Source organism: Cylas formicarius, unplaced genomic scaffold, assembly GCF_029955315.1.
Source record: "Cylas formicarius isolate icCylForm1 unplaced genomic scaffold, icCylForm1.1 PGA_scaffold_6__28_contigs__length_40554024, whole genome shotgun sequence".
In the NCBI taxonomy this organism is placed as follows: Eukaryota; Metazoa; Arthropoda; class Insecta; order Coleoptera; family Brentidae; genus Cylas; species Cylas formicarius.
In genome coordinates, this window is record NW_026844347.1 from 35,373,809 (window position 1) to 35,401,189 (window position 27,381).

Here is a 27,381-nt window from a genome sequence, read left to right on the forward strand (position 1 = left end):
GATTTCCTTTAAAACATTTCTTTTAAACTTACCGATTCAAATGTTCCGTAGCTGCAAATTGTCTTGGGAGAAGGTTTTTTCGCAAAGCCTGCTGAAGAACCGTATAATGTTGAGGGTCGATTCCGCGTACACGTTCAACGTGAATATAACTTCGACGTTCATGGATTTATACAAGCAAGTGAAGGAAAACTGGATGCGTGACTTTTACACCCAAAATTCGTCGAACTTTGGTTCTGTGTCGAATCACGCGAGTACGAGCGGATTCAGGAGGCGCACCCCTTTCGTTCCTTTCGCGCTCAAAAACGATACCGGGTCGTCGTTAAAGTTTACCATGATCGTATCGGATCTGGATACTTTTAGCAAACCGACGGTGTCGAGTAGCGATGAGATTTGGCATGTCGTCGAACCGGGCAAAACTGTACCGTTTTCCTTTACGGGCAGAGGTAATCCGCCGAGTAAAGGGTGATTAAAAAAAATGACGCCCCGATTTTTATTTAGATAAATTGAGACATAGGAATTCGCACAAAACGAAATTACACCAACTGGGTGTAAAAGTGGATGGTTGGCAGGTCATTGATCCCGTTACCGTCGACAAAGTGGGTACTTATTTCAGGGACGTTTCCGCAGAGATCCCGAATAGGGTGAGTACCTTTTTTAAGCTAGTGGATTTGATAAAGTTCGAGTTTTAGCAGTGGAAGTATCAAAGTTGTGTTTTTTAAACGGATCTCTTTCGATTTTGTGGCATTTTTGAGATTTTCTCGAAGATTAAACAACATTTATTTCGGCCCAAAATTCGCTAGTGATTATTCTCTATCTCTGGTATTGATTTAAGGTCAATCAACTGTGATTTAACCTGACGGGGAGCAAGCGTCGCTCGGACCAGTAGGTCGGTACATTTGAATTACTCCGCATGCCTGACAATATACCATACCTCCATATACTATACCTCCAATTACCTTTTCTATACCTGCATATACCACAATATCAATTGTTCTATACATGTATTATACCTTCCTATACCTCTCCTATAGCTCCCTATGTATCAGGTATACTAAGTAGTTCAAATGTACCGCCCTATGTTGGCGAAGCGACGCAGTACGTACTTTTGTGAAATTTTAATGCTCATTCATAGGGATCGTTTATAATTCTCTAGGATTTGTTTGTCGTAGATTAATTATGGTTATATCCAGGTAGTAATACCTGAAATATTTTCAAATAATTAAAAGTTGGTCAAAATATGGTCTCATTTTAATGTTGTAAGTTGTGTTAGCGGAATTGGGAGATCCATATATATATTTACAATTCTTATACAAGGTCTCCAAAAGTTGAACTATGGTTCTGATATAAAATCGGTGTATTTGATTTCCTAAAATTAGGTGCCGTCTAATATGTTGGGGGTTTTTTACTTTTACTAACGTTCTGCATATTGCCTAATGACAAATCACTGGACAAATTTTATTAAATTTACTTAATACTGTACCCCTGCTGGCATACATATTTTTATTTTTTCCAAACTCTGGTTGTGGAAAAAGCTAGATTTAAGAAAATCTTTAAGATACTCCATTCCTTGTGATGTAAATAGTATAGTGTTATTATAAAATTTCAGATGATTTGGAAATATTGGCAGCAGGTAAATGTCTGTCTTTGTAACTGTTGAGTTTTTCTGGTTTTCGATTTTACGAGCCCTGACAACTAAATGTTTGAACACGCATATTGCTTTGCAAATAAAATACCAGTTTACCCAGATTGATCCATTTTTTGTTAGGTTTAACCCTTTAATCTGCTGTACTTGGTAAAAGCGAATGTTCAAGGATATTTTTACATTTGGCTGCGTTTACTGTGCCTTCATTAAAGTGTAAAGGTCCCAACTCATTGTCCGACATACATAATCTCCCACACATACATCAAATCTGCTTTCGTCGCTGTAGATAACCTTGTCCCAGTTATGTTTGGTCCGAGTTTTGATTTGACTCAAATGTAATGTAAGTAGTTGTTGCTATTGTCAATTCAATGGAAATTTCACGAATCGTTTTTCCTTTATAGTAGTGGTATAATAATTTCTCGCACTTTTTGATCAGTAGGTTGTCCACGTATTGTTGTTAATTACGCAGGTCTACAAAATTAAACTTTTTGACAGATGTTTTTATTTTGAAAAATGATTTTATATAATTTTGGTAGGCCGAATGAAAAAACAACGATATTTCTAAAATAATTTATTTTTTTATTGCTCAAGAAAGTGGACTCCTAGTTTAAAAAAGTAAAACTTTACTCAGACTTCTTTTAAATGTACCGAATGTGCAGTGGCACATTTCGTAATTTTGAAACTAAGTCAGGAATATTGCCACAATACACAGCGATCTTTCCTGAGTAAAATCGACATAACTCTTTTTCGCGATCCTGACAGCTTGAATTGACGCCAGATGCCACTAAATACGTCCTTTGGAAGATGCAAATCATTTAATCCATTCATCATCATTTAATTCGCTCTGGTTCAACACTTTGGGCTCTCTGAAATCTGAGTCATCCGGGTCGGAATAGATTCCTCTGATTCTGACGATATGACGTTCTTTTGGAGCGGTAGGTATCGGTACTCCTCATGAGGAGCCCAGGACTTGTCTTGGTCGCCAATTTTTACACCAAAATATACATTTTTCACAAAAGAAATTATAGTTTCTTACTTGGATTGTTCACACAGTGTCTTCTTTCCATATTAATATGTTCTAGAACACTAGAAATATGCAACAACGAAGACAAAAGCAGCAAACATAGTAGCACGACGACGAATACAACCAAACTGCGCATAAGCATGTTGCAACGCTGTATTGACGCTTCTGCGCCAACACTGTTGCTTTCTAGAGAAATCTAATATTATCCAGTATTGCAAATCACATTTAACGTCATAAAAATCAATTCATTCAAAAATCATGCCTAACATGCAACAAACATATTCATGTCGTAGGTATGTATATTAATAAAATGAAATTTTTAAGATATAGAGCGCTATAAAAAACATGACGATATAGAGTATAAATATGGCATTTTTTTGAAAAAGGGCCCCCAAAAAATAAACAAATAAGCAAAAGCCGGAACGTGAGCAAAAGCAAAATATGTTCCAATATTTGGTTGTTAGTAGTTTTCGATTATCAATCAATATAAACTATTCAATTAAAACCTAAAAATAATTCCATACATAATAAAAAATGTTTTAAATTTTATATTTAGAATAAAAAAAAATAAATTAAAGAATTTCGGTAAACTGGCATTTTATTCGCCAAAGTGACTGCTCGATGCAACATGTAGTTATTAGAACTCGTTTCTGTTTGTGTCTGTCCGTTTATTCGTCCCTACGTCTCTAGCGAAACGTATTTTAGTTCGTGGACATTCCTCCGGCCCGGGTTGTATTTAACGTCGCCTTAGAGGGATCTGCGAGAAAGTTAGTGACGGTTAGGTCCGCCCTGGTGATTATAAACGACCTGCCAAATCTAATGGAGGTAAAATTGGAAAGTCGACTGCCTCACGATTCGGTCTCTATGTGGGTACGTACGATCCACTATCCGTACCGGCGGGAAACTTACAGGATTCGATTAAAATTTCCAGGTACCGAGCAGATTGTTCACGATAAACCCGATGGGCAGTTTGGCCGTGCCCTTGTCACACGCGCAAGCTCAGTCGGAGATTAACGTGAGACCGGCCGGTATGCCTTATCAGTACACGTTTTCTGCGTCTGCGCTGAGTTGGAATCAGATGCCCGCCAACGTCGACAGGGTTTTCCTGACGAGCACGTGTCACACTCACAAGGGACACAATTACAGGTGAATTGATTTACGTTTCCATTTCTTTATCGAATGTTTTAAAATTTTAATTCATTTCCGAGGTTAGCGCCAAAATTTCCCGACCTTACATAGATGCAGCTCCAGTATCACGATAAAACTTTGTCTTCTTTTAAATGTATCTTAGTAGGCTGCGAAAAAAAATTCAAATCTTACCTCAAATAGTTTTTTATTGATAGCATTTTAAACAAGGCATATCCGCATATGTCACACATAACGCAAATTGAGTATAGAGCAGTCATAGAGTTTTTGACAAAAGATGGGTTAGCACCTAAAATTATTAAAGAAATGCTGGATGGTGTGTATGGCCAAAGTTCTCCTTCGTATTCTGTAGTGAAAGAATAGGCAAAACGTTTTCGAATGGGGCAAGAGTCCCTTGAAGATGATTCAAGAACTGGTCGACCAGTGGAGGTCATAACGGAAGATATTGTTGCGATTGTGGAAGAGGTGGTATCGCGCGAAGACGTTTAAAGGTCAAAGAAATCTCAGAAATTACTAAGCTTCGAATCCTGTATGATCATTTATGTATTTACGTTAGTGCAAGATGGGTTCCTAAAAACCTTTCGCCTATTCAAAAACAACGCCGTATCGAGTGTGCGCGGTCTTTTTTGGAACTCTGCGGGTCGGAACCGAAGCCTGTGATAGAAACTATTGTGACGGGAGATGAAACTATGGTTCTCTATTATGACTCTCTATCGAAAAAAGAATCAATGGAGTGGCGTCGTAAGGGTGAAGTGAAAATTCAGAGTCTGCCAGTCAAGAAAAAAGGTGATGGTCACGATCTTTTGGGATTGTGAAGGAATTCTTTTGATAGATTTTAAAGAAACTAATACCACTGGCAATGGTAAATATTACGCAACATTATTACATAAACTGCGAGACTGCATACGTGTAAAACGTCTAGGAAAACTGACCAGAGGCGTGCGTCTTTTGCACGATAATGCACCTGTCCATACTGCTGGTGTTGCACAAGCTGCCATTTTAGAGTTTGGGTTCCAACAGATAGATCATCTTCCCTATAGTCCAGATATGGCCCGCAGCGACTATTATTTGCTTGGATATTTGAAAAAGGACTTATGTGGACGGCAGTTTAACGACAAGGTGGAGTTAAAAGAGGCAGTTTTAGCTCATTTTGCAGACAAACCAAAAGAATATTTTTTTAAAGGGATTGAGTTATTAATAAAGAAATGTAATAAGTGTATTGAAGTTAAGGGGGATTATATTGAAAAATAATAAAAAATTGTTACTCTACTTTGTTTCTTTCATATTCAGGCCGGGAACTTTTGGCGCTGCCCTCGTACTTACTTTTAATTTATTTGATTTAAGAAATTCGGTAGAAGCTAACTGTAGGGTTTTCAATTGTATTTTAGTTTGCCATTATTCTTGTGTTTTATTCGAATTTGTATATAAAATATATTTTGATTCTCATTCATGAGACGTTTGAACTACCGTTTATTGTGCTCGTAGATTTTGTGCAGAAGTGATAAAAGAAAAGATCCTGGTGGAGCAAAACGTTCGAGTCGAACAACCGGCCCATAAAATCGTATTATTACCTGCCCTTAAGTTGGTGAATTTGTTACCTTTGGATTTACGTTATTCCATTGCGAATGACGGCGGACATATCAAGGCCGGCTCGAATGCGTCCTTAGTCAACGTAAGTTAACGTTAACCCCAATTAACATTTTTTATTTTAGAACGTTTCGATTACCTATTTTTTTTACATTAGAGAAACGTCTTTTTTATTCTAATAAATACCCGATAGCACTTAAATGGAGGTAACGGTGACGAAATATGAAACTGTAACTCCCCATTTATTTTATTTATTTATCGCCAACAGTTGTCGTTACTCTTATAAACGGTAAATAAGTGTTATAAGAAGCGCCCTCATTTTAAGCACTAAATTGCAATATTGCTCTTTCAATAAAATCAAAGGCCACTTTGAAATACTAAAAGTATTTATAAAAACCTTGGTAATCGCTATAAAACTAAAAGTAACTAGAAAACCCATTGAAAATGCAATGTCGCAATGCGCAAATGTCAAATGTCAACATGCTTTTAAAAATTGTGCAAAATAAAGATAAGGATAACAGCACTTGACGGTCGTTATAAGCTTATGCGAGTCTAGATTTTAGAATAACTGTAGAATACTCAATAGATGCCCCTAGAGTAAAAAAAAACCGTCTCCAAAGGTCTAACAGATAAAGCAACGGAAACGTTTTGGATGTAATATTATAAAACTTATAGTGTTCCTATTTAGTCTAAGAAAGTTTGTAACACCATTTTCTTATAAAGCTTTGATGATATGACGAATGAATGATATTCAACCACGAATCTTACATTTTATGGTTCACGGATCCCTCAGTAGTATATTAATGCCGGTTCTAAGCCACTTTTGGCGGTAAACTTTGAATTATCGTGAATCTTCGTGTATGTTCGGGTTCGCGCAGGAAAATTTCGAATCTTTGGTTATGTTCGGGCTAGCGCTTACTCAAGATTGTTTATTTTCCATTTTAAAAACCGCAATTAAAACACGATATTCTTCCGAGTTGTCTCTTTCTTTCTTCTGAGGCCTCTGTTTTATTAAAATTATCGAGGTAAAGAGTTCTGCCAATGAAAATTCTAGTGATACTACTGCTGTAATTCCTTCAAATGGTTAGGTTGACGTGAGCCAACCCGTAGAGCTAGAATTTAAAATCGAAAACTTCAGCACCTGTTCGAATTTGGTAATACCGATCGGGAATGCGGAATTTTCGTGTAGGGTCAAATTCGAAGACGAAAAACGCCGCAAATTGTACTTGATCGCTAAAGTATCCGTCAACAAAGGAGCCCGGATAAAGGTAGGGTTTCGACAAACACTCCTTCAGGTGTGCCAAGATCGTATTTAAGGTGACCTTGTTTTCCCCGTACTGGATCGTAAACAAAACCGGCCTGCCTTTGGTATTCAGACAGTCCAGCGGATCCGCGGAAGGTGCCGGACAGTTTTCCGAACACGAACAAGCGAGAATGGTCGCTCCTTTGCTGTTTAGTTTTTCCGATCAGGACGGAAGTCACACCATCACCGCGAGGGTTGGTCGAGGTGTCGGCTGCAACGGCACCCCTCAGGTCGGTCATATTGTTTCTTATCGCAGCCGACGAAAAAGACCGGCCCTGCCGCGCGAAAATCACGTGACTCTAATAGATCCAGCAATTTCAGTCAGTCCGGCTGCGGTCCGCGAAAACGCGTATGTTTATGTAGGTTACCGTCGTATTAAATTGTTTAAAACTCCGTTTTTTGATTGTTTTCTTTTGTGTAAGTAATAACTGGAATGTTCTATCTATCTGTTTAGGGTCACGTGACCGCCAATACCGGCAATGCGCGCCCAGGCCGCTATTTTTCGTCGGCTGCGTTTCTGATATGCTGTTCGTTTTGCAATCTCGCTATGCGTTTTAGTGGTGTTCCAATTTTCACGTGCGAAAAGGTACACAGTATAGGAAACTGCACGTTACCATGCGAGACGCTAAACCGGATACCGTCTTTATCGTCGGTATCGAGGTGCGATCTGGTCGAGGTAAGTACCGGGACACCTATATAATTACGATATCTCCCCGGTACCAGCTGCACAATAGAAGTTCCTACAAATTGGTGTTCGCCCAGACTTGCTTCACGAAAGATTTGGTAAGTTTATTTAAGTAAATGTAAAATTATAAAGAATACCCAAAAAAATCAATGTTTCGTTGGGTGTACCACAATAATTTAATTGAGGTTTTAACCATTATAAATTACTGAGTCCATTCTAAAATAAAGTTATAGACAGGTAATGTCATATGCTCAATAAAAAACCCTCAAACAAGACTAACGAACTCATGTATAAAAACCCTACAGCCGACTTAAACAAGCATTAAAAGTTGGGATGGAAATCTATTCTTCTCTCAATAGAATGTATTTAATAAACACGAACATGCTGACTTAATGATGGACGGTCTTCTTTGGTAGTGTCATTGCACTACTTGCGAGAGTGACTTTTTATAACATAAAATATTATTATTTATTAATTTTATATTTTTTTGAGATTCAAGAAGTGTTTTGAAACAAATATTATTCGAAATATTTTCACCATGGAGCGAGGTAACTAAATCCTCAAACACAATAGGTTCCCTTACACTTCCTCTCACCCCAGTACCCGGAACTACCTTGGAGTGACGTCATTAGGTCATTCATTTTTTGAAAATTAATATACTGAATTAATTTTGTTCTTAGTTTTTATAACTTCCAAATTATTAACATAATTAACATAAAGTTTAACATAATAACAGGCAATTTTGGTTCGTGTAATTGCTTCCGATGAGATACCAAATAAATTTTAATGTATAAATTATTTTGAACATAAAATAATACAAAAGGTATAGATTTTTTGAACTCTTAAAATATGGTATTTGCTCTTTACAAGAGAAATAACCCTTATTTACTGAGAAATACAAAATACCAGTTCATAGTAGTTACAAACCCTGGCTATAATTAAAACACCGCATCTTATATGAATATTTTAATTACAAAATAATAAAAAAATTAAAGTAAAAATACAAAAACTCTCATAACTATATGTATTGCTAACCAAAACGATTTCTCGTACATATGAGCCCTACTATGAAGTTTCTTGTTATAAGTTATGTCTTTTCTTAACAGTGTTCGATAAATTTTCTGTTTTTTTAGGACCGTTTGTGATTGACTGATTTTTATGAAATTTTTCAAACCTTCTATTCAATAATTCTGCTTTTTCCTCCCACCCAAATGAAGGTTGTACGAGCCTTCTTTGCGTTCTATAAAATGTTCAGGACAAACGCTACATTTTAGATATTCTATGCGATGGATCGATAAAATTATATTTTCTCCCGGATTTTAATGCCTTTATTCTAACAGCCACTGTGTTTCTTCCAATAAGATTTAGTACTTGAGAAGTAAACTTTTACCGCAGCAGATCTTGACCAAAACCGTTTAATCTTTTAGTCAGATTCGCAATTTCAAAAAACTAGCCTGAGGACTATGCCGAACTCCTACATGCCGTTCCATTGGCCCCGGCTGGACAAAGATCAACTGTTGTCCGTGTCCATCGAGGAGATACCGGACTGTTGTTGGTCGGGCGGATTTAAAATCGACACCAACAGTTCGATGCACGTCAACATACGGTAAGCTTAAGGCGTTCCCGATCCCACATTGTTCCAATCGTTATTATTTTACACGACAGCGATGCCAACGCTCGCGTATACTTTCTCCGCCTCGAGGTGGTGCTCCAAGGGGCTACGTTTTATGTCGTTTTCACCGACGCCGATACGATGCCGCCGCCGATACGCGTCGATAACTTTTCCGAAGTGTCCATTAAGTTCGGCCAAAGTTGTTACATCGAGATCATGCACAGCACGGCGAGGGCGCACTCTAGCGTGCCCTACGCCTGGGACGAACCTACCAGATCGCACGTCATTAAACTGATCGCTCCCGGGGGCGTGTCCAACAGCTACAACATGAACGCTCTGGGTCCCGCTACCGGATTGACTTACGAGAATTTTATTTACATCGCTTTCGTCGGCACTTTTAAAAGGTTTAGGCTTAGATATCGGTTATTCTTTCGTTTTATTTATTTATCTTTAGCGTACAAAGGATACGCGATCCCCACGACGTGGAGTCTCAGGAGCTCGTCTTAGACGTGGGAAAAAACAACAAGGTTATCCTGGCGCGAAAAATACACGGCCAGAGGTCGCAACTGTGGCGTATGACTTCGGAAGGTTATTTGCAACACGAGGGAAGCAGCCCGCCCAGTCACCCGAATGCGCCAAGGTCGACGGACAACATCCTGGTGCTGGACATTGCCAACACGGCACCTCAGCCGATTACATACTCTAGGTAGAGAAGCGTTGTATCGACGCCCGTCTTTAAAACGCGTAGTTTTGGATTAAAACTATTAATTTTTGTTGTCAACGCAGGGTTGGATCTAAATTTTCTGTTACTAGACTGACACTGAGGAGGGTGGACCCGAGGAGACAGTCGACGCAGAAGTGGCACTTTACCGAGGAAGGTCGCCTGTGTTGCGAGCATAACAACATGTGCGTGCAAGCTGAGGACGGATTTTACGGTCTGAGAGAAGGTATAATATAAAATATATAAATATAATAAACCTTAACAGTAAAAGCACATAATCCTATATATTTATTTTAATAACAAATTTTGTTTAATTAATGTGGTAAACTGTGAGCGACTAAGACAGAAAACTTCAATATCATTACAGAAGTCATTAAATGATTTTAACCGACAAAGAGGACTTTTGTTGAAAGAATTGTTTCTCGGGGTTAGAAGACGTTACAGCCTTTGAAGGAACATAAAATTTTTGATGGCTCAGCAACTCAGGGTAACCGAATTTATGTAAAAATATAAATTAAACGTATCACTCTGTGGCAGTCCCCTAGCCGGATAGAAACCGTTTCCATGAAAGTGACAAAAATTGTTTTTAATTTGAGTGATTTACTTGTTACTTTCGAAAATCGATGAAATCGAAATTTTCGAAAGTATCTGCGCGTAACTCCTACGGGATCGCCGTTGGTACAGCAATGATCATCGTCGAAAAAAATTTTTTTTTGTCTGTGTCCGTTCTCCGTTCTCGTGTTTTGGTTTTTCCTGAATAAATTTCGAACCGTTGGAGCTACAAAATTGAAGTTTGCCCCCCTTTTAACCCTCCACGAGGCATATAAGCTTATAAAAAATGGCACTGATCCGGCGCCGGTATACATCTTTTTTTCGCGATTTTCGACTGTTTTTTGGACCTTTCTATAAAAAACGGTAAGTGTCCGAATTTTGAGCAATCGACTTCATATTTGACACATATATGCAGCTTTGCCCCGTAATGGAACCTATTGAAAATGGGGGGGCTGGGAGGTCGGGAAGTATTTAAAAAAAATAAAAATCTCGCGTGCAAGGGTCTACAAAAAAGACTATTGTTCAAAAACCCTTTACAAGACCGAAAAAATTATTTAACCAGAAGACGCAGAAGAAACCACTCCATAAACTTTTATTCTTTACAATTTTTCAAAAATATACAGGGTTCGCCGCAAATTCAAAACAACTGAAAAATGGGTCCCCCTATTATTGAAAAATGGCAATAATTTCAAATCTGTGTTTTAGATGTCAGTTTCTTTTACATGACGATATAGCCAATATAGACAGCTTAAACTTTTGTATTTACGGTTTTCAAGTATTGTACAGGGTGTTCGCGATATTCCGTGCAATATTAAAAAACATAATAAGTACTCCAAATTTGCAGCTACAGATTTCAGACTTGGGAGAGGTAGAAGTCTGGACCCGCATTTAGACTCTTTAAATTGGGAGCATTAATTTTTGTTTTACTTGTGGTTATTTTGGCATCGAGAAACATCTTTTCCTCTAAAGCCATTCATCCGATCGGAAAAATTTTACATTCGATATACGTGGGGGACCCGGCGGTATAACTTTTTTTTCACTGATTTTTGCGATTATATACAAGGTGTTTTAGTTATGGACCAAAATCCAAAAGACCTTGAAAATTGTTCTTTTATAGAGTAAATTATTAACCGTATATCAAAATTCGTACAAACAATAGCTAATCCGTTAAAACAGTGTTATAGGCCGTATACGCTGTTCCAGATATTTGGAAAAATCCAAATGAAAATCACCATTTCTCTCCCTTAATTTAGACGCGATGAACTTTATCAGTACTATGATATCTTTTTCTTAGTCCTCTCAACATACTTAAATGATCAATAAAAAATTCAGCTGTAAGTATTTATTGTTGAGAGTATTGTGTATCCCCCCCCTCCAAAAAAAAAAGCAAAAGCATTAACAATCTCTTCAGGAGTGGCGTAACTATCTTCTCCGTTAATTTTTGTTAACATGATGTTTTCTAGGTGGCGCCGCGGTGTTGGGTCTGCCTCAGCCAATATGCCATCAGGTCACCAACAAAGGTGTGCCGTTGGAGCAGGCGATCGAACGTCAAAGGCTCAGACCGGGATCGGGATTTCTATCCGTGTCGATCGCCATGGACGGACCCACCCAAGTGATTACGATTAAAGACATGAAAAAGAAACGATTGTACGCGATGCCCGATGACCGTGAGTGGGGAACCATATCACATAAACAAAGGCCGAAGTTGACATTGGAAGATGACGAAGAAACGGTAATAGACCGTGTGAAAAAAAACAACTAAATTTGGAATCCATAACTTACTAGTAAATTTTTCCAGCCCAAAGAGACGAGAGAGTTCCAGTTTAATCTCGACCTCAAGGGTATCGGAATCAGCTTGGTGTGTCGTAAAACGCCCGAGGAACTAATCTACGCTCATTTCGCCAACATTGTCGCGGAAACGATTATCACTCCGCAAACTAAGCAATTTTGCATCAGCGTGAAAGACGTGCAGATAGATAATCAGGTTAATAAAATGTTAAGGTTAACTAGTGACGTTATGTGTACGTATTTTGTTTCGCACAGCTGTTAGACGCCTCCGTGCCTGTCGTCTTATACGTCACGCCCCCAAACTCTAGAGACGGCGACAAGGCTCACGACTACTTGCCCGCACTCGATTTAAAATCGGAAGTTCAGGAGCAGTTGAACGAAAACGCGGTCATATTTAAGGTAACGTTGTACCCATTAAAGAGGGGTACACGTCTTGTGATTAGATTTTGGTATATTTGCGTAAATCAAACTTTTCTTTTCGCCGTTGCTAAATGAAACAAAAACATGACAAACGCAAATTGTTAAACTCAATGTAACCAATAACTATAAGAAGAAAAGAATAGAAAAATATAATTAATATTTCATTATAATTTAATTACAAAATGCTAAATTTACAATTCACAGCAGATTAAGAAAAATACTAGACGCGGCATAAAGTAAATCAAATTAACAAAACAGAATAAACTTTAGAGTCGTAACAAGTCTGAAAGTATTAATAGGAATATTCAACAAGTAGATAACTGAAACATAAAAATAATTATACGAAATGTTAACTAAATAAAGTCTGCTTGAAAGTATGGAAAGCCTGACACAGGAAGGTGCTAAAACGAGTAAAAAAGGTAATTTTAGTGGTGATCATTAGCTTGCTGATCTGAAAAAATATTATTAAACCTATAATTAGTACATTGGATTCAGACTAACCAGTTATTTATATGCTATTAGTTTCGACCTACACGCAAGAGGCATTTGGCATAGGCATAGTGTTTTTAATGCTGAAATGTTGGAAAAGTCTTGGGAATTCATTCTAATAAATCGAATGAAAAACTTAAAGCCTTTTAAATTTTATTATTTAATACCCCCAAGTGCCTTGATAAGAGGAAACGAGAAAAGGCAATGACTTTACATTTAGAAGGGTTGAGATTCATGATATTTCTGTTACACCAGTGAAGAAGACTATTGGGATTATTTGGTCATATTATTACATTTAGTTGGATATATTTGTCAAGGTTATTATTTTTTTAAAAGTTATTATTATAAAGGCCAAGCTAGTAGAAAACAAGAATATTCTACACTAGTGGGCCTCTATTACTATCAATATTTTTGATAGAAAATAATTCTGTTGAAGTTAAATAATTCATCAGCGTCGTCAAGATCACGCAAGATATGCCATAACAATAAAATAAAAAAACAGCATAAAGTATAAGTAAAAAATAAGTATCCTTTTCAAGATTTCAAATGCAAGGACTGTTTTCGTTTGATTTCTGGTCAATAAATAACATAAAAAAAACGCAAATATTATGGTCGATATCCAGTAGATCCTTTAGAAAGAGAAGTATCTATCCATTATGGTATCTAGCTCACAGCCTGATTTCTACCGGCGATAGATTTCATATAGCAGGTTCACAGTATGTGATGTAACTGTGAGAATAATTAGTGTCCTTATAAACTTAATTAGACTATACATAAGTTGGCCAAATACAAGAGATTGTAAATTTTAAGTCTTCCATTATTTTTCTTTCAATGGTGGATGAGAACTGATAAAAATATACATAAAAATAAAAACAAAACGAGCACCTAACCTAAAAATAAGCTGGTCTCTCTGACTTTTAGATCTTACCTCAAGCCAATGTATGAGTAAGGCTTAGATCTTAGGCCTAGTTAGCTATGACGTATCAGTATGGTCGCCAAAATGGTTGAACCACCTCACATTGGTTTTTATTTTTCGTTGCACGATATACACCGTAATGAGTTTAGTGTATCCATTTCTATAACTTTACAATAACAACGTTTCGCTTGGTTTAACATTTCAGCATTTAATAGTGAGACTGAAAAAGATAACCGCGATTATAGAGGAAAAATTGTTGCTAAAAATATTCGCATTCGTCGGGTTCCCGTGGCAACAGGAGGAGAATATCAATAGGGACGAGAACGATTACGAGACCCAGCGATTGTTGAGCGAAGTGTCGGCAGCTAGCGCCAAAAGGTACGGGTTGGATTCTTCGTTCAGATTGGTAGGCAAAATTGACGCTTTCGATTTGTAGGTATTACTTTGGGGTGTTGAAGCTGATTCCGGACGAGATACGGTTGAGCGTCCGTACGGCCACGAAATTGTCGAAGCATTTGCAGAATATCAAGAAAAAGATGAACCTGACCTTGATTAGGTTCGAAGACGCGGCTATTCTTCTGGAACCGTTCGAGAGAAAGCATCCGTTTGAGACCAGCCAGTTTTTGTTCAAGTCGATTATAAAGCATTTCAAGGACGTAAGTAATTTATCAGTCACCTTCTCTTTTTTATTCTTTTTCATAGTAGATCGTTGTAGGTTCTAATTATGTTTATAATGACTCCATTTGATAATATGAACCCAATAGAGAAAAAAAGTAACAATAAATAAATGCAATGAAACACATGTATGTATAACTGTTATAAGCCACGGTTAGCAGAGGTATAAATATTCAGGAAATAGGGATATGATTCCATAGAGTTTATCAAGTTCCGGTAAAAAATTCTGGTGTTGCAGTAAAAGTGAGGTTAAAGACCACCGACATACTTGGGCAATAGGTGAGAAGCGACTCAAAGCATATCTTAAGGGAGTCATATCTTAGTCTGATGAAAAAGATGCTGATTGATTTCGAGGCTTCAGTCCAATACCTGAACATTTTTGCAAAACTCGGGACTCGCTAAGAGTTTACTGAAAGGCAAATATAAGGTTATAACAGCGATTGCAGAATAAATCGGTTAAAAGGGAAACAAGAGAAAAACAATCTGATCCTTGTCCAAAAAAATTATTGACAAAATGCCTATCCATCTATCTAAAGACTGCTATAAATTTATAAGAATGAGGGGAATAACAGGGAAAAAATATGGCCCCGAAAGAACGGATAAAAAGGCGTATATAAATGAAGACTTACCTTTAAAAAATGATTTCCTTTTAATGATATTGCTAGATATAAGCCAGCTAAGAAGAAGAAAGATACAGTAGCTTTCAATAGCCTTAATTTAGAGATGCCAATGAAATATTTTCATAAAATTCGCAGAACTGAGTTGTTTATTACATAATTTCGCTGTGGCGCATTTCATCAACAATTCCAGGTAGCATATAGAGGTTATATTAGAAGTATTTATAAAAAATTGAATAAGAGTCGATAGGGACTTCACATTGAAATAAAATTTTTAATTGGGTGCACCCAGCAATATTTTAAATACCACACTAACGGACAAAAATATTATTATATTATTATATAAACTTTTTTCGGGCGACATTGAAAGTGACAATATTAAATATAAAATTTATGGCGGAAAACCAAAAAATGTACTACTTTTCGACTGCTGAGAGTTTGTTACTTCTTGTAGGAGCTGATGTGGCAGGCGGCCATCATATTCGGTTCGATAGACTTCATCGGTAACCCGTTGGGACTGATGAACGACGTGTCGGAAGGCGTGTCCGGTCTCCTCCTCGAAGGCAACGTTACCGCGTTGGTGAAAAACGTCACCCACGGTTTGTCCAATTCGGCAGCCAAAGTTACCGAATCTTTGTCCGACGGCCTGGGCAAAATCGCCATGGACGATTGTCACGAGGAGAAACGGCAAAAAATAAGACAGGTGGTGCCGTTTCGCTGCGCAGCCATCCTTTAGTTCTCTATCGTATGTATCGCAGGTGGAAAGCGGCAGAAGCTCCGATCACCTGATCGCCGGCGTCAAGGGTTTGGGTTTCGGTTTTTTGGGCGGCTTCACCGGCATCTTCAAGCAGGTGTACGAGGGCGCCACCTCCGACGGTATACCTGGCGTCGTGTCCGGTTTGGGAAAAGGTGTGGTCGGTGCTTTCACGAAACCGGTCGTCGGCGTGTTGGATTTCGCGTCTGAAACCGCACGAGCCGTACGAGATTCCAGCAAAAGGTGAGTCATGATAAACATTTCCACGCATCACCAAGAATGGCTGTCGGATGTACCGTGCGTTCAATTTATCTCGATAACGTTTTAATTGGCTGTAATTTTTTTTTGTTTTTAGAGATATCAAGGTAAACAAAAAAACGAAATGTAGATTTAGTAGCCAAGTCTCTTTTCAAGTGATGTATAAAATAAAACACTATCAATTTTGTAACAACATATAAGCCTACATTGAATTGAGGTGCCTTTTACTTATATATTATATATTTTTACATGACAATTGTTTCGACAACACCGTGTCTTTATTAAATCAAATCAACATTTGGTAGACACGGTGTTGGAAAATATAATACTACTATAAATAATAAAATGTGATACCATTGTAATCAAAATATGATATTGTATTAAACACATATATAATATATGTTTTAAAAAAATATGATGTTAGCTTATATGTCAGAAAATTGATAGTGTTTTGTTAAATACGTCACCTGGAAAAAAACTTGGCTACTAACCCTACATTTTGTTTTTTTGTTTACCTTGATATCTCTAAAAACCCTCGCGTTGGATAGAAATTATTACGAAAAAGGAGACGAGAACTTGTTGGAAATTGTTTTCACATTCCTAGAGCAAATAAGAAAATGATTCACTCACTTAGTAATCATCAAATTTCGTTTTTTTTTTGTCAATCAATCGAATATTTATTAAGATCAGAACGAGCATTATATTATAATTATTTTTTGCAGAATACACAAAACACAAAAGGTTGAACACAAGAAATGCAATATGCAGTGGAAATTAGTAATATAAAACATTAGCTTCAAATTATAAATAATACATACGGAAAGATTAAAGGAGAACAATTACAAAAAGCCATAAAGACAGTAATATTAATTCATAATTATATAGAACGCGTAAGTTCGTTAAATAACTTTAAAAAAACGTTGTTAAATAAACAAATAGATGCAAAAGAATTAGATGCTTTTAATAAATTGAAGTGTTTTGTTTTAAGTAAGGGAATCATCATTAAAGGAACTTAAAATGTATTTCGTCAAAAATAACGATGTCAGTAACTATATACACACTATTACTATTCAATACTAATGACACCATTTATGTCCGTCGATTATTTATATATGCGCTTTCCGGTTTATCTTTTCGACTGACTCCCTAGCGAGCGCAACATTAACAAATTAAAGCCGCTTGAAAACAACTGTTACTTGGCGTATAAAAAGGTTTTTAGGCTATAGATTTCGATTTGTAACAGCAATATAAATATCGTTTTTTTTTTTGTGTCGTAGTAAGTTGATACCCGAAAGAAATAGGCTGCCCAGATGCGTGCACGGTCCTGGTACGTTACTGCCGCGATACGATTTCCGACTTAGTCAGGGGCAGCAGTACCTTTACGCCGTTAACGACAAGTAAGCACGAAAACCCTGGGGAGGCACTCTTTGGTCAGTTTGCTTAATTTTTGTTATATGTATAATTAGAAATTACGATGAGAAATTATTGGCGTACCAAGTGTTGGGCAGCGTTTCCGAGGATTTACTCTGCATAGTGTCAGATAAAATGATCAGGATCGTGACAGGCGTTAAGAATATGGAATTGACGTCGGTGATCGAGTGTCCTCTGGGGTAAGTTTTGGTTCTCGCCAATTATTTTCGATCAGAAGTGCGCGCGATCCCACAGAAATTTTGGGAACTGAAATGGGCGCCAATATGTTTGAAAGTGATGTGTCATCTATCTGCAGAGGTCGCCTAAAGCAGGAGCTAAAAATTTGTGTTAGAAGACTAGGTTGTTTTAGTTTACCTCTCCAGTTATTGAAACATAAATTAATATCCTCTATTTCATAGATCTCTAAAGAAATCTCGCTTTTTGCAGAGTTGTGGGCGTTGCTTTTATCATATTTAATTTACAGGATGATTAATAAAGAATAGGCAATCTTTAAACTCGAGATACTATATATCAAAGTGTTTGTAGTACAATAATAAAATTAGTCAATTTTAGCTTGTTGACAGAACAACGTTGCTCCTAGATGGCGCTAATTTGACCGTAATATTTACTCTTCTTTAGACCGTCTAACTCTGTGTGTTTTTGACTTATTTGCATTTAAAAACTTTATGGTACTTTTTAAATAAATACGTAAAATATGAAACACTCCACTTACATTAAGAGAGAAGAATATGTGGTTTATGCATTGGCCACCATATTTTGCGTCGCCATTGCACCAATATTTACATGAGCAGTTTTCTCATCACTTGTTTTAAACTTAAACCCTCTGGACTTTTCAATGTGGTCATACTCGACGGATTTAATATACTCTGAAAAAATTAATTCATCGGATGAGTTCCGACGGAAAATGCAAGAAGCCGCCTATAATAAAATAAAAATAAAAGAGAAGCTTTGCTCAACATGTTGCTGACATATAAGAGAGTATGTTATAAAATGTAGTCACCTCGATGGTGGACAATTCCAACATTTGATTTGAACTATTACCAAAATTGTTATTGCTAATTACCGATTTTTTATTGATCCAAAACCATTTCATCTTTAAGATAGTTAGTGTTAAAAAATCAGAAAATCAGAAAAGGTACCATGAACAAATGCAAATAAGTCGAAAAACGACAGGGTTAAACGGTTTAAACTTGTTCCTATAGAAAAATGGTCTCGATATGACAATATTTTTTCCTGTACTATAAAAACTTTTACTGAAAAAACTTTCATTATAATATTTTAGTGCCCAATATATCTAATTTAGAGATTGCCTGTTCTTTATGAATCATCTCGCATAAGAATTCCTATATAGTATAGTATCTATGGGATATACTCTAGTTATAGTGGTTTATCCGCTTACCGTTTGTTTTAGCGATTTGGAAATTTGCAACGTGATTAAGGACAAAGAGGGCAACGAGACGCGTTATTACATAGAAATCGTAATGCATTACGCGGGTCTTAACGCAGCCCTCGTCTCCCCGGTTCCGATCAAAAAGCCCCGCGTCCGATGTCGTACCGCCGACCTGGCAGTCACTACTTCGCAGCAGATCAACTACGCCAAAGCTCTATACATGGAGCACGTGTCGACGTTGAGTAGCGACGACAATATCGCATCTTTTGAAGACTGATCGGTTTATTTCGAGTATTTCCGGGACATCACTGAATAAAGCACGGCTGTTGAAATTGTTGGGTTAGTAGAAAAGCTAAGGTCCGTATTCGTTTAATTTTTTAGGGGTCGGCGCAGAGCGTTTCCAATTGCATTTTTTTAAGTTCAACGGTACGGATTTACAAATTTTAGGTGTCGGATGTACATGTTTACACATTGTCTTAAAATATATCGCGTTGGCTTTTGACGACAATTATTGAAGTCGGTATTGTAGTGAATCTTAGAGTGGTCATCAAGATTTTAGAGAAGAATATTAATAGAGCCCACTGTATGTGTTATTTTGTGTGCTGGAGTCAATCCATCCTTTGGATACTGTATTGCGAAATTTATGCGATTTTATTACCGCTTATTTCTCATCTATTTTGTTGCATTTAAATCTCATTTTACAAATAAATCTATGGAGTCTAGGACGGCTAACGATTATATTGATTTCGTCATCTTCTAGCTTCTTTTTCAATGTATCCACAGTAAGAACAATCTGGTTTTCATAAAGGGGGTATATTTCTCTTCTTTCATATTTTCTTCACTATTATCCAGACAGTGAGATTGAAAATATTTTATTTAATAATTCATTGTTAAAATAACTTTTATCCTGTTTTTGTAGGTAGGCAGGATTTATTTGAAGCTTCCTGTTTAAAAGAATGCTCTGCCTGCTGAACATTCATACACATTTTTCACAATTTGTTTCGCATCTAATAGCTTTGATATCAGCCGACAAGTCAACGTCTACCGAACTCGCCCTTGTCTTGCGTTATGAATAAATTATTCATGGTAACAATAAGAATGTATGAGGGAGGGTCTGTCAAGAGGCAAGACGATATACTTTGGGATGCACTATACACTAACTGTGATTTAATCTTGCAAAAAACGTCATACAGGATGATGATTTTTGTCAAATTTTATGCAACGTGTGAAAAACGCGGCAATATATTGAAATGGTTGAAAAAATCCTGTAAACATAGGGTCGGAAATGCAGCAAGATTTCAAATATCTTTTGACTGATTTTTAGGGTTGACCTAGCCCAAAGTAGACGTTTGTTATATTAAGAATAAAGTTCTTTCGTTTGTTAAATTATAACGCAATGAATAAACAAATAAAAGCAAGTTTAAAGAATTCTTTAGATTTTTTTCTTGCAGGTAACTTAAACATGTATTTCAGAAATAATGCGTTTCCGGGTCTATGATTATAGGAATATTTTTTATAAAACGACCCAAGAAATTACCGATTTAAATATTGACGCGGCTTTTTGAAAGAGTGTACGCTGTGTACTGTCCGAATTTTCGGATATAAAGCAAATTGACATGTTCACGCGCTGGTATGGTATCTTGAACACTAAGTGAATAGACAGGTATTATTTTTTTGATAGCACACTTTACGGTGTTTTCTTAAAGATCATATCTGCAGCTTCCAAATTTATTTAAAAAAAAAACCTTTTTATCTATTCATTATTAAAACTTTGCTTACCTCGTACCAAAGATTTCACTTTCACCGCGAGATACTTATACAGTTAAAAAAAAGTTTTTGTTATTTATTTGTTTAACTGTCATAAAGTGCCTTGACAACTTTGTTGTATTTTGTAAAAATGTTTGTTAGAGTTTATGCCGTTTTCTCTTTTTTTATACTTTTTTTATTTACCTTTGTTCTCTATGTTTTGTCGCGAACCTCTTCGGTTGATTTTAGTTTTGGAGGGTTCGTGGTGATTTCAAATGTAAAAACAGTATTATGTGACACCATATAACGAACAACGCCCCGTAATTCAAATACGCGTTTAAGATGTGGATATTTTTTGTTTTTATACCTGGGAACTTGAGAAATAAAAACATTTTTTGAAATCAACGAATCTTTTATTTCGTGCTGTACATATTTACATATAGCGTCGCGCTAAACGGCTTTAATTTTTGCGCTGGCGTTCTTTATATTTCGAACACGCGTTTCTTGACCACAAGCAATACAGTCGCATTTGGACGGCACCGCCACCTTTTTCATCCACTTGTAGCCGTCCTCGCACTCCAGTTCAACCTCCAGCGGTTGATATTTCGTCGCTTGACAACAAGTGCAAATCGACTCGTGCATTCCAGTTTCTGTAACCAGTTTATGATCAACCTTGCTTTTTTAGGATAACAGTTTACAGACGCGGTGGTCCTTGATATAATATTTTTTAATATATCATTATGCGGTTCTATAATTTGCTACTATAAAACAGTGAATTGAATTATTTTCAAGTTCATAAAATGACGGCTACCTCTACTGTAACATAGAAAAAAAGGGGTTTTCTCAAAAATATTCCATATTAATCTATATCAAAATTTGTTTTAACGTAATCCATTCTAGATAAGCAAACTTTTTGTTCGAACTATTTTTTCTATCTCGTCAAATCAAAGGAAGGGGAAGGGTCAAATATTGGTTTAGAAAAAGTTCAATAACTTTTTTTTGACTAATCCAATTTGGACGAACTTTTTCTTCTTCTTTTTGGGTATATATTACGTATAATGGTATAAATATTTTTAGCTAAGATGAAAGAGGAAGTAGTAGAAACGTCATGGAAAAATCTTTTTTCGCCTTTTAACTTTAGTAGAAAATTAAGCATACCACGTCACGTCTGTCCCCTCTGGTACTATTACTATGCTACGGTTGAAAAATATGTTTAACACATTTTTATTTATATCTTAAAGGGGAATAACGATATTTCCATGCCGGTTTGCTAATTTTGATATAGATTAATTTGGAATATTTTTGAGAAAAGCCGTTTTTTCTATTTGGCGGTGGAGGTTACGCCCCCTAGAGGACATTTTATGAACTCGAAAGTAATGTCCAGCGTTTTCTCTTGGCCAATTTACCTATAATTTTTTTTTCTAATTTGTGGGACTAACGGTTCCTTTATTAATGGGCCACCTGGTACAGGGTAGTGATACCTTTTCTCAACATCTGTCAAAAATATAGACATTTAAAGACAAGTTGTTTGGATTCATTTAAGATTTTAAAATATTATATTATTATATACAGGGTGGTTGTATTTTCGTGAAAAAGTAACAACTTTCTTATTTTAAACAGAATACCCTGCATATTAACTAATTTTTGAATTCATTGCATTCTTCATGTACAATATCCTATACCTAGACCGTACTGTTTTTGACATATTTTGAATTATTCCTGTCAAAAGTAACGTTTACAAGTCAAAATATGTCTATCGATTTCCGACTGAAAGCTTTTCTTTATATATTTAGGGTTAATTTCCTTATGTTCTTTAGTGATCTGTGTACATATTTTGAAAATTAATAAAACCAGGATGATTGAAATGTTATGTTAAAAACGTAAATAAAAAAAATTAAAAGTAAATTTTTATTGTATTTTGCATGGTTACTTCTCAGTCACCCTGTATTTATTTATTTTTAAAATATCAACACGCACCCCTGAAATAGATAGTTAAGGAAACCAACCTCAAATATAGAACAATTAGACTTCACTTTTTGCATATAATTCAATATGTCAAAAAATGGACTTAGTTATAGGTTGTTATTTATAAAATATGTTTTCAAAGTTCCGAGGAATTCAAAAATGTAGGGTGTTCTATTTTAAAATAAGAAAGCTACGAACTTACAAACATCCTATGTATGCACCATTATAACATCTTAAAAGTATGTGTATCCTTTACGTTTTTTTACGTACAAGTTGGTACTACATCAGCATTTACAATTCAATTTCTTGACTAGATGATAATAGAAATTTGATATTTGATATTCAGTTGCTTATGACGTCACGGAAGAAAAATAACACCCACTACTTATTTATAGGTATTGTATACGCCCGTTTCAAAAAACTAATATTATTAGCAAAGAAATTTAAAAAAAAATACGCATATGGGCCAGGAAAAAGTCATCTAAATTGTCATAAAACAAAAATGAAGGCTTCCCCGTCTGGTGATAAGTTATCAATCCCCAATAAACGGTTTAAAGGATAAGCTCATCGAAATAGTGACACCAAACTTCTGATAATGGCATATATACTTACTGATACTGAAGAAAGTAGAAGAATGACAAGTGCCAACGCATTCGGTGAACCCCTTGATGGCTTGCTTATTCACGCACTCACCGTTCGGACTGCGGGTCACCCTTATCATGCCGATGGTCTTATCCAATAGTATAGGTTGAGGAGTACACAAAGCTAGAAATCCATCAGACGTTATTCGCGAAACCTCTCGCTAAACTCGCCTTACTGAGAGCTTCGACTGTGACGTTGCAATATTTGCAGCAGCCTTTCATGTAGGTATCCTCCTCGGCGCAGTCCACCAACGGACAAGTCTCGTACGAACTCGACACTAGGAACTGGCCACCGGCTCGTTCGCACGTGTAAGTGGTACACGTGTCTTCCGATTTCCACGACTCTCCCGGTTTCTTCAATTCGTCGTCCACTATACAAGCAACTTGGACGCATTGCCCGCAACACTCGGTGTGCGACTCTTTATATTCCCAACCCTAGCGTTAAAACTTCTCTTAGAAGTGGTAACCGTCTCAAAAATGTCCAATACTAAGACTAGTACATAATTAATTTGATAAAATTGAACTGAGGTGGCTTTTACTTGACGAAAATCCATTTATCAAAATAAATAAGAACTAAAAGTTCAGATTTCACGAAATTATATATTTTCACATGACAATTGTTTCGACAACTCCGTGTCTTTATCAAATGTAATGTTTACAAACTATCTGCTACTATATATATAGAGAAATTACCATAAAACCTTAATTAAAGTTGTTGTGAGAATTTAAGTTCAATAAAGGAGAGGTATTTACATCTAATTGATCGTTAAGCAATACATTTGAATGTCTCATTTTTTTAATCTCCATGGCTTCCAATAAATTTAATTTTCTACGTTTTGTGGTTGTATGTAAAATATCAAAATTGTCGTCAAAAATGTGTTTTTCTGTGTTTAAGTGTGTAGCACAATTAGAATCTAGACTAGTTTTTAAACGCTCTTTTATGTTCGTTAATGCGTTTCTTGAAAGATCTACCTGTTTGTCCAATATAAATTTTAAGGACAAGATCCGCATTTCAACCTGATTTTTGAGATTTTGGACATTTCGTTTTAATGTTTTTTAAAAATTTTCCTATTGTGTTTTTAAATTCTGAAAGCTATTTTGAAACCACATTTTGACAAATGTTTTGAAACTTTTTCACTATGTACTTCTGTGTATATAATTGTTTTAAATTGTTCTTGTTCTGTATTAGATTTCGGATAAATAGAGTTTACTGTTGTCTGAATTTATTTTTTATTTATAATTTTATCTATAACAAACGTATTGTAGCTGTTGTTCAGTGCATTTTGTTTAATGATATTAAGTTCTTTGTTGTAATTTTCTGTCGAGAGTGGCGTATTAAGAAGTCTGTGTATAAAAGAGTGAAATGCAGCCATTTTGTGTGCATAAGGGTGATTTGAGCTGTTATGTGTGACTGTGTCCGTGTGTGAAGGTTTATGATAAATGGAAAAATCTAATTTGTTTTGCGTTTTCGTAATAGTTAAGTATAAAAAATTAATAGAGTTATCCTGTTCAATCCCGATAGTGAATTTTATACGATTATGTAATGAGTTAGTGTAATTTAAAAAAGAATTCTGTCCGTTCCAACAAAGCAAGCATAGACATCATTCACGTATCTATGCCACCATAGAAAACTTTTACTTAAAGGATGTTCTAGTATGATATTTTTCAAATTATCCATAAAAATCTCGGCTAACAAAGGACTAAGTGGGTTTCCCATAATCAAACCTTTCTTAGAGATGTAAATCTGTCTATTAAATTCAAAATAATTTTGGTCTAAAGCAATCTAATAAATCTTGTTTAGTTAGGGTGAAATCTACTAAATCTATCACATCCATAGGTGGAATACTGGGAAATAAGTTTTGTACATCCAAAGACCATAGTGTTGCGTTAGAAGGGATTTTGATATCTTTAATTTTGTTGATTAATTGAAAAGAATTTTTTATTGCAAATTTTGGTTTAAAATCTGTGTGGAACTTTAAAATATTTACTAATTTTGTTGAGAGTTTAACTGCTGGAGCTGTTACATAAGGCACGACTGGTCTAATGCACATATCTTGTTTGTGTAATTTACCTAAAGAATATAATTTCGGCGGTTGTGGATTCATAATTGTTAAAAAATATTTGTTTTTGTCACTAAATAGTGGGGACTTAGTAATTACTTCCTTGACTTGTCTTTGAGATAACTCAGTAGGATCGAGTTTGATACATTGAAACAGTTCTGGTTTAAGAAAACTGTTGGTTTTTGAAATATATTCTGGAAGATCGATAGCTATGACTGCCTTACCTTTATCTGCACGTGTAAATATCATGTCATTTTCAGGAGCTTTGTTTTTGATAGTTTTACTAGTGACATTCGAGAAATTTCTTTGTGTTTGTTGTTATCTATTAATTGAGAGTTTATTATATTCTCTAATATATGTTTGTTTAATTTAGAATCGTTAATGTCCTTAATTGCTAATTCATAATCGATCCCTAAACAGTCTAATTCTCTATTAATGTATGAGTGTTGTACGTTAAAGTTGAAACCTTTTTCCAGAAATGAACTTTTAGTAATTAATTTGATCCCAAAAACTACAAATACATGACGATTCTCAAACGAGAGATGTACTGTTACTCATCTCAAAGCTGTGTAGATCATGAATCCCTACCTTGGAGCACTCCTTTTTACATGTTTCGATCGACTCCGGCATAGCTAGGCGACCGTTTTCCTTTTGGACGCACGTAACCGTCTTGCACCTGTCGCCATCTGGCGAGGGCCAGCTTGTACCGATCTCGCGGACTTGACCGTTCACTTTACAAGCCGTGGCCTTGGCATCCTTGCAGCACCGCCCCTCTACGTGACGGTATTCGTACACGAAATCCCTCTTGTCCTCGTCAGAGATAACCGGGCAGTTGACCTTGACCGCTTCCACTTGCAGCTAAAACCACGCCCATTAAAACCAAACCTATACTTCTGGGCATATACTCACCGAACCGTTTAAATTCAGGCAGAAATAATTAGTACAGTAATCGGAAGAAGTCCAGTCGTCGCCTACTTTATGAGTCACATCGTCCATCACGCAGGCCACTTGCTTGCAGTACCCGCAGCACTGCTTGGATTCGGGGGCGGGCTCTTCGTACACGTGCCCCTGTTTGCACTCCTTGTCGCAAGTTTTCACTGTTATCTCCTTCTGGACGCCGTGCTCCGTCTCGACGCATTCCATCGTGACGCACGGATCGCTACCCTTCGACCACGCCTCCCCCACTCCGTAGGTTTTGCCCGCGTACTTGCACCCGGTTCGTTTTATTTTCGGGCAGCACTGCTCGAATACGGGCACCGCTTTCAGCTCGAAGTCCGAATAGTCTTCGTGGGTTTCCACGGAAGGGCAATCCGTTTGGGTACAGGTCGGTTGGTAATTTCCTGCAAAAATTGTTCTATTTTTTTTTTTTTGGAGGGGTGCGGGAATCCACTGACAGCCAAACAGATGTCCTCTTCGAACGATCTTTTTGAATTTTTTTGTTGTTGTCGTTGCAATTTTAAAAGCCTTCGATATTTTAAGTAATATTATTTGTAGTATCATTATTATTAGTAACACTGTTACCTGTATGGGGAGTTATTTAGAGGGTCGTGTTGGGGGCGGATACCGGTTACAGCACGGGTTCCTCAGGGCCGTATTTTGGACCATTCATTGTTGTTTCTATATATACGTTTGAATTCCCCAAACGTTTAAACCATTATTATTTTCATCAGTTCGCCGATAATATGCGAATATGCATGTTTTTGTCAAAAGAATTTTGAATTTTATGTCTACTTCAAAAGTCATACAGTAAACTTAAGGTGTTCCACATGTATTAAGATTATTTATCAACTGATATTAAACTTAAACTATGCGATTCTCTTATATTCTTATGGTTTAGATTTGAATATGTTGTTCATATTAGCAGGCTTTAATATCTGCAAGATATTTCTTGCATTTTTCTACTTTGGTGTATAAAGTGAGCATCAATATATGTATGAGAGACTAACTAAGGCCAGAGAT

General features: G+C 36.4%; 2 protein-coding genes across 6 annotated transcripts in view; one reads left to right on the top strand and one right to left on the bottom strand.

Moving 5' to 3' along the window:
* The window catches only part of LOC132703815 (intermembrane lipid transfer protein Vps13D), a 37,703-nt gene extending 18,416 nt beyond the window's left edge, over nt 1-19,287 (top strand). For 2 of the 3 annotated variants that reach the window (XM_060673304.1, XM_060673305.1), the window contains exons 27-48: nt 52-443; nt 499-641; nt 3,372-3,536; nt 3,598-3,812; nt 5,298-5,484; nt 6,488-6,667; nt 6,717-6,932; nt 7,261-7,485; nt 8,815-8,993; nt 9,053-9,403; nt 9,454-9,705; nt 9,786-9,946; nt 11,736-12,004; nt 12,071-12,256; nt 12,316-12,459; nt 14,091-14,263; nt 14,322-14,541; nt 15,632-15,880; nt 15,936-16,174; nt 17,467-17,586; nt 17,656-17,799; nt 19,032-19,287. In XM_060673304.1, coding sequence (XP_060529287.1) covers nt 52-443; nt 499-641; nt 3,372-3,536; nt 3,598-3,812; nt 5,298-5,484; nt 6,488-6,667; nt 6,717-6,932; nt 7,261-7,485; nt 8,815-8,993; nt 9,053-9,403; nt 9,454-9,705; nt 9,786-9,946; nt 11,736-12,004; nt 12,071-12,256; nt 12,316-12,459; nt 14,091-14,263; nt 14,322-14,541; nt 15,632-15,880; nt 15,936-16,174; nt 17,467-17,586; nt 17,656-17,799; nt 19,032-19,287 — 4,666 coding nt within the window. The remainder of the gene's footprint in view (nt 1-51; nt 444-498; nt 642-3,371; nt 3,537-3,597; nt 3,813-5,297; nt 5,485-6,487; nt 6,668-6,716; nt 6,933-7,260; nt 7,486-8,814; nt 8,994-9,052; nt 9,404-9,453; nt 9,706-9,785; nt 9,947-11,735; nt 12,005-12,070; nt 12,257-12,315; nt 12,460-14,090; nt 14,264-14,321; nt 14,542-15,631; nt 15,881-15,935; nt 16,175-17,466; nt 17,587-17,655; nt 17,800-19,031) is intronic. The other variant, XM_060673306.1, reaches the window with a different exon arrangement.
* A 1,843-nt stretch (nt 19,288-21,130) lies between these two features.
* The window catches only part of LOC132703817 (hemocytin), a 41,748-nt gene continuing 35,497 nt past the window's right edge, over nt 21,131-27,381 (bottom strand). For all 3 annotated transcript variants that reach the window (XM_060673308.1, XM_060673310.1, XM_060673307.1), the window contains 5 exons: nt 26,332-26,762; nt 26,011-26,280; nt 23,539-23,797; nt 23,334-23,486; nt 21,131-21,406 (listed from right to left, as the gene is read on the bottom strand). In XM_060673308.1, coding sequence (XP_060529291.1) covers nt 21,207-21,406; nt 23,334-23,486; nt 23,539-23,797; nt 26,011-26,280; nt 26,332-26,762 — 1,313 coding nt within the window. In that variant the 3' untranslated portion in view covers nt 21,131-21,206. The remainder of the gene's footprint in view (nt 21,407-23,333; nt 23,487-23,538; nt 23,798-26,010; nt 26,281-26,331; nt 26,763-27,381) is intronic.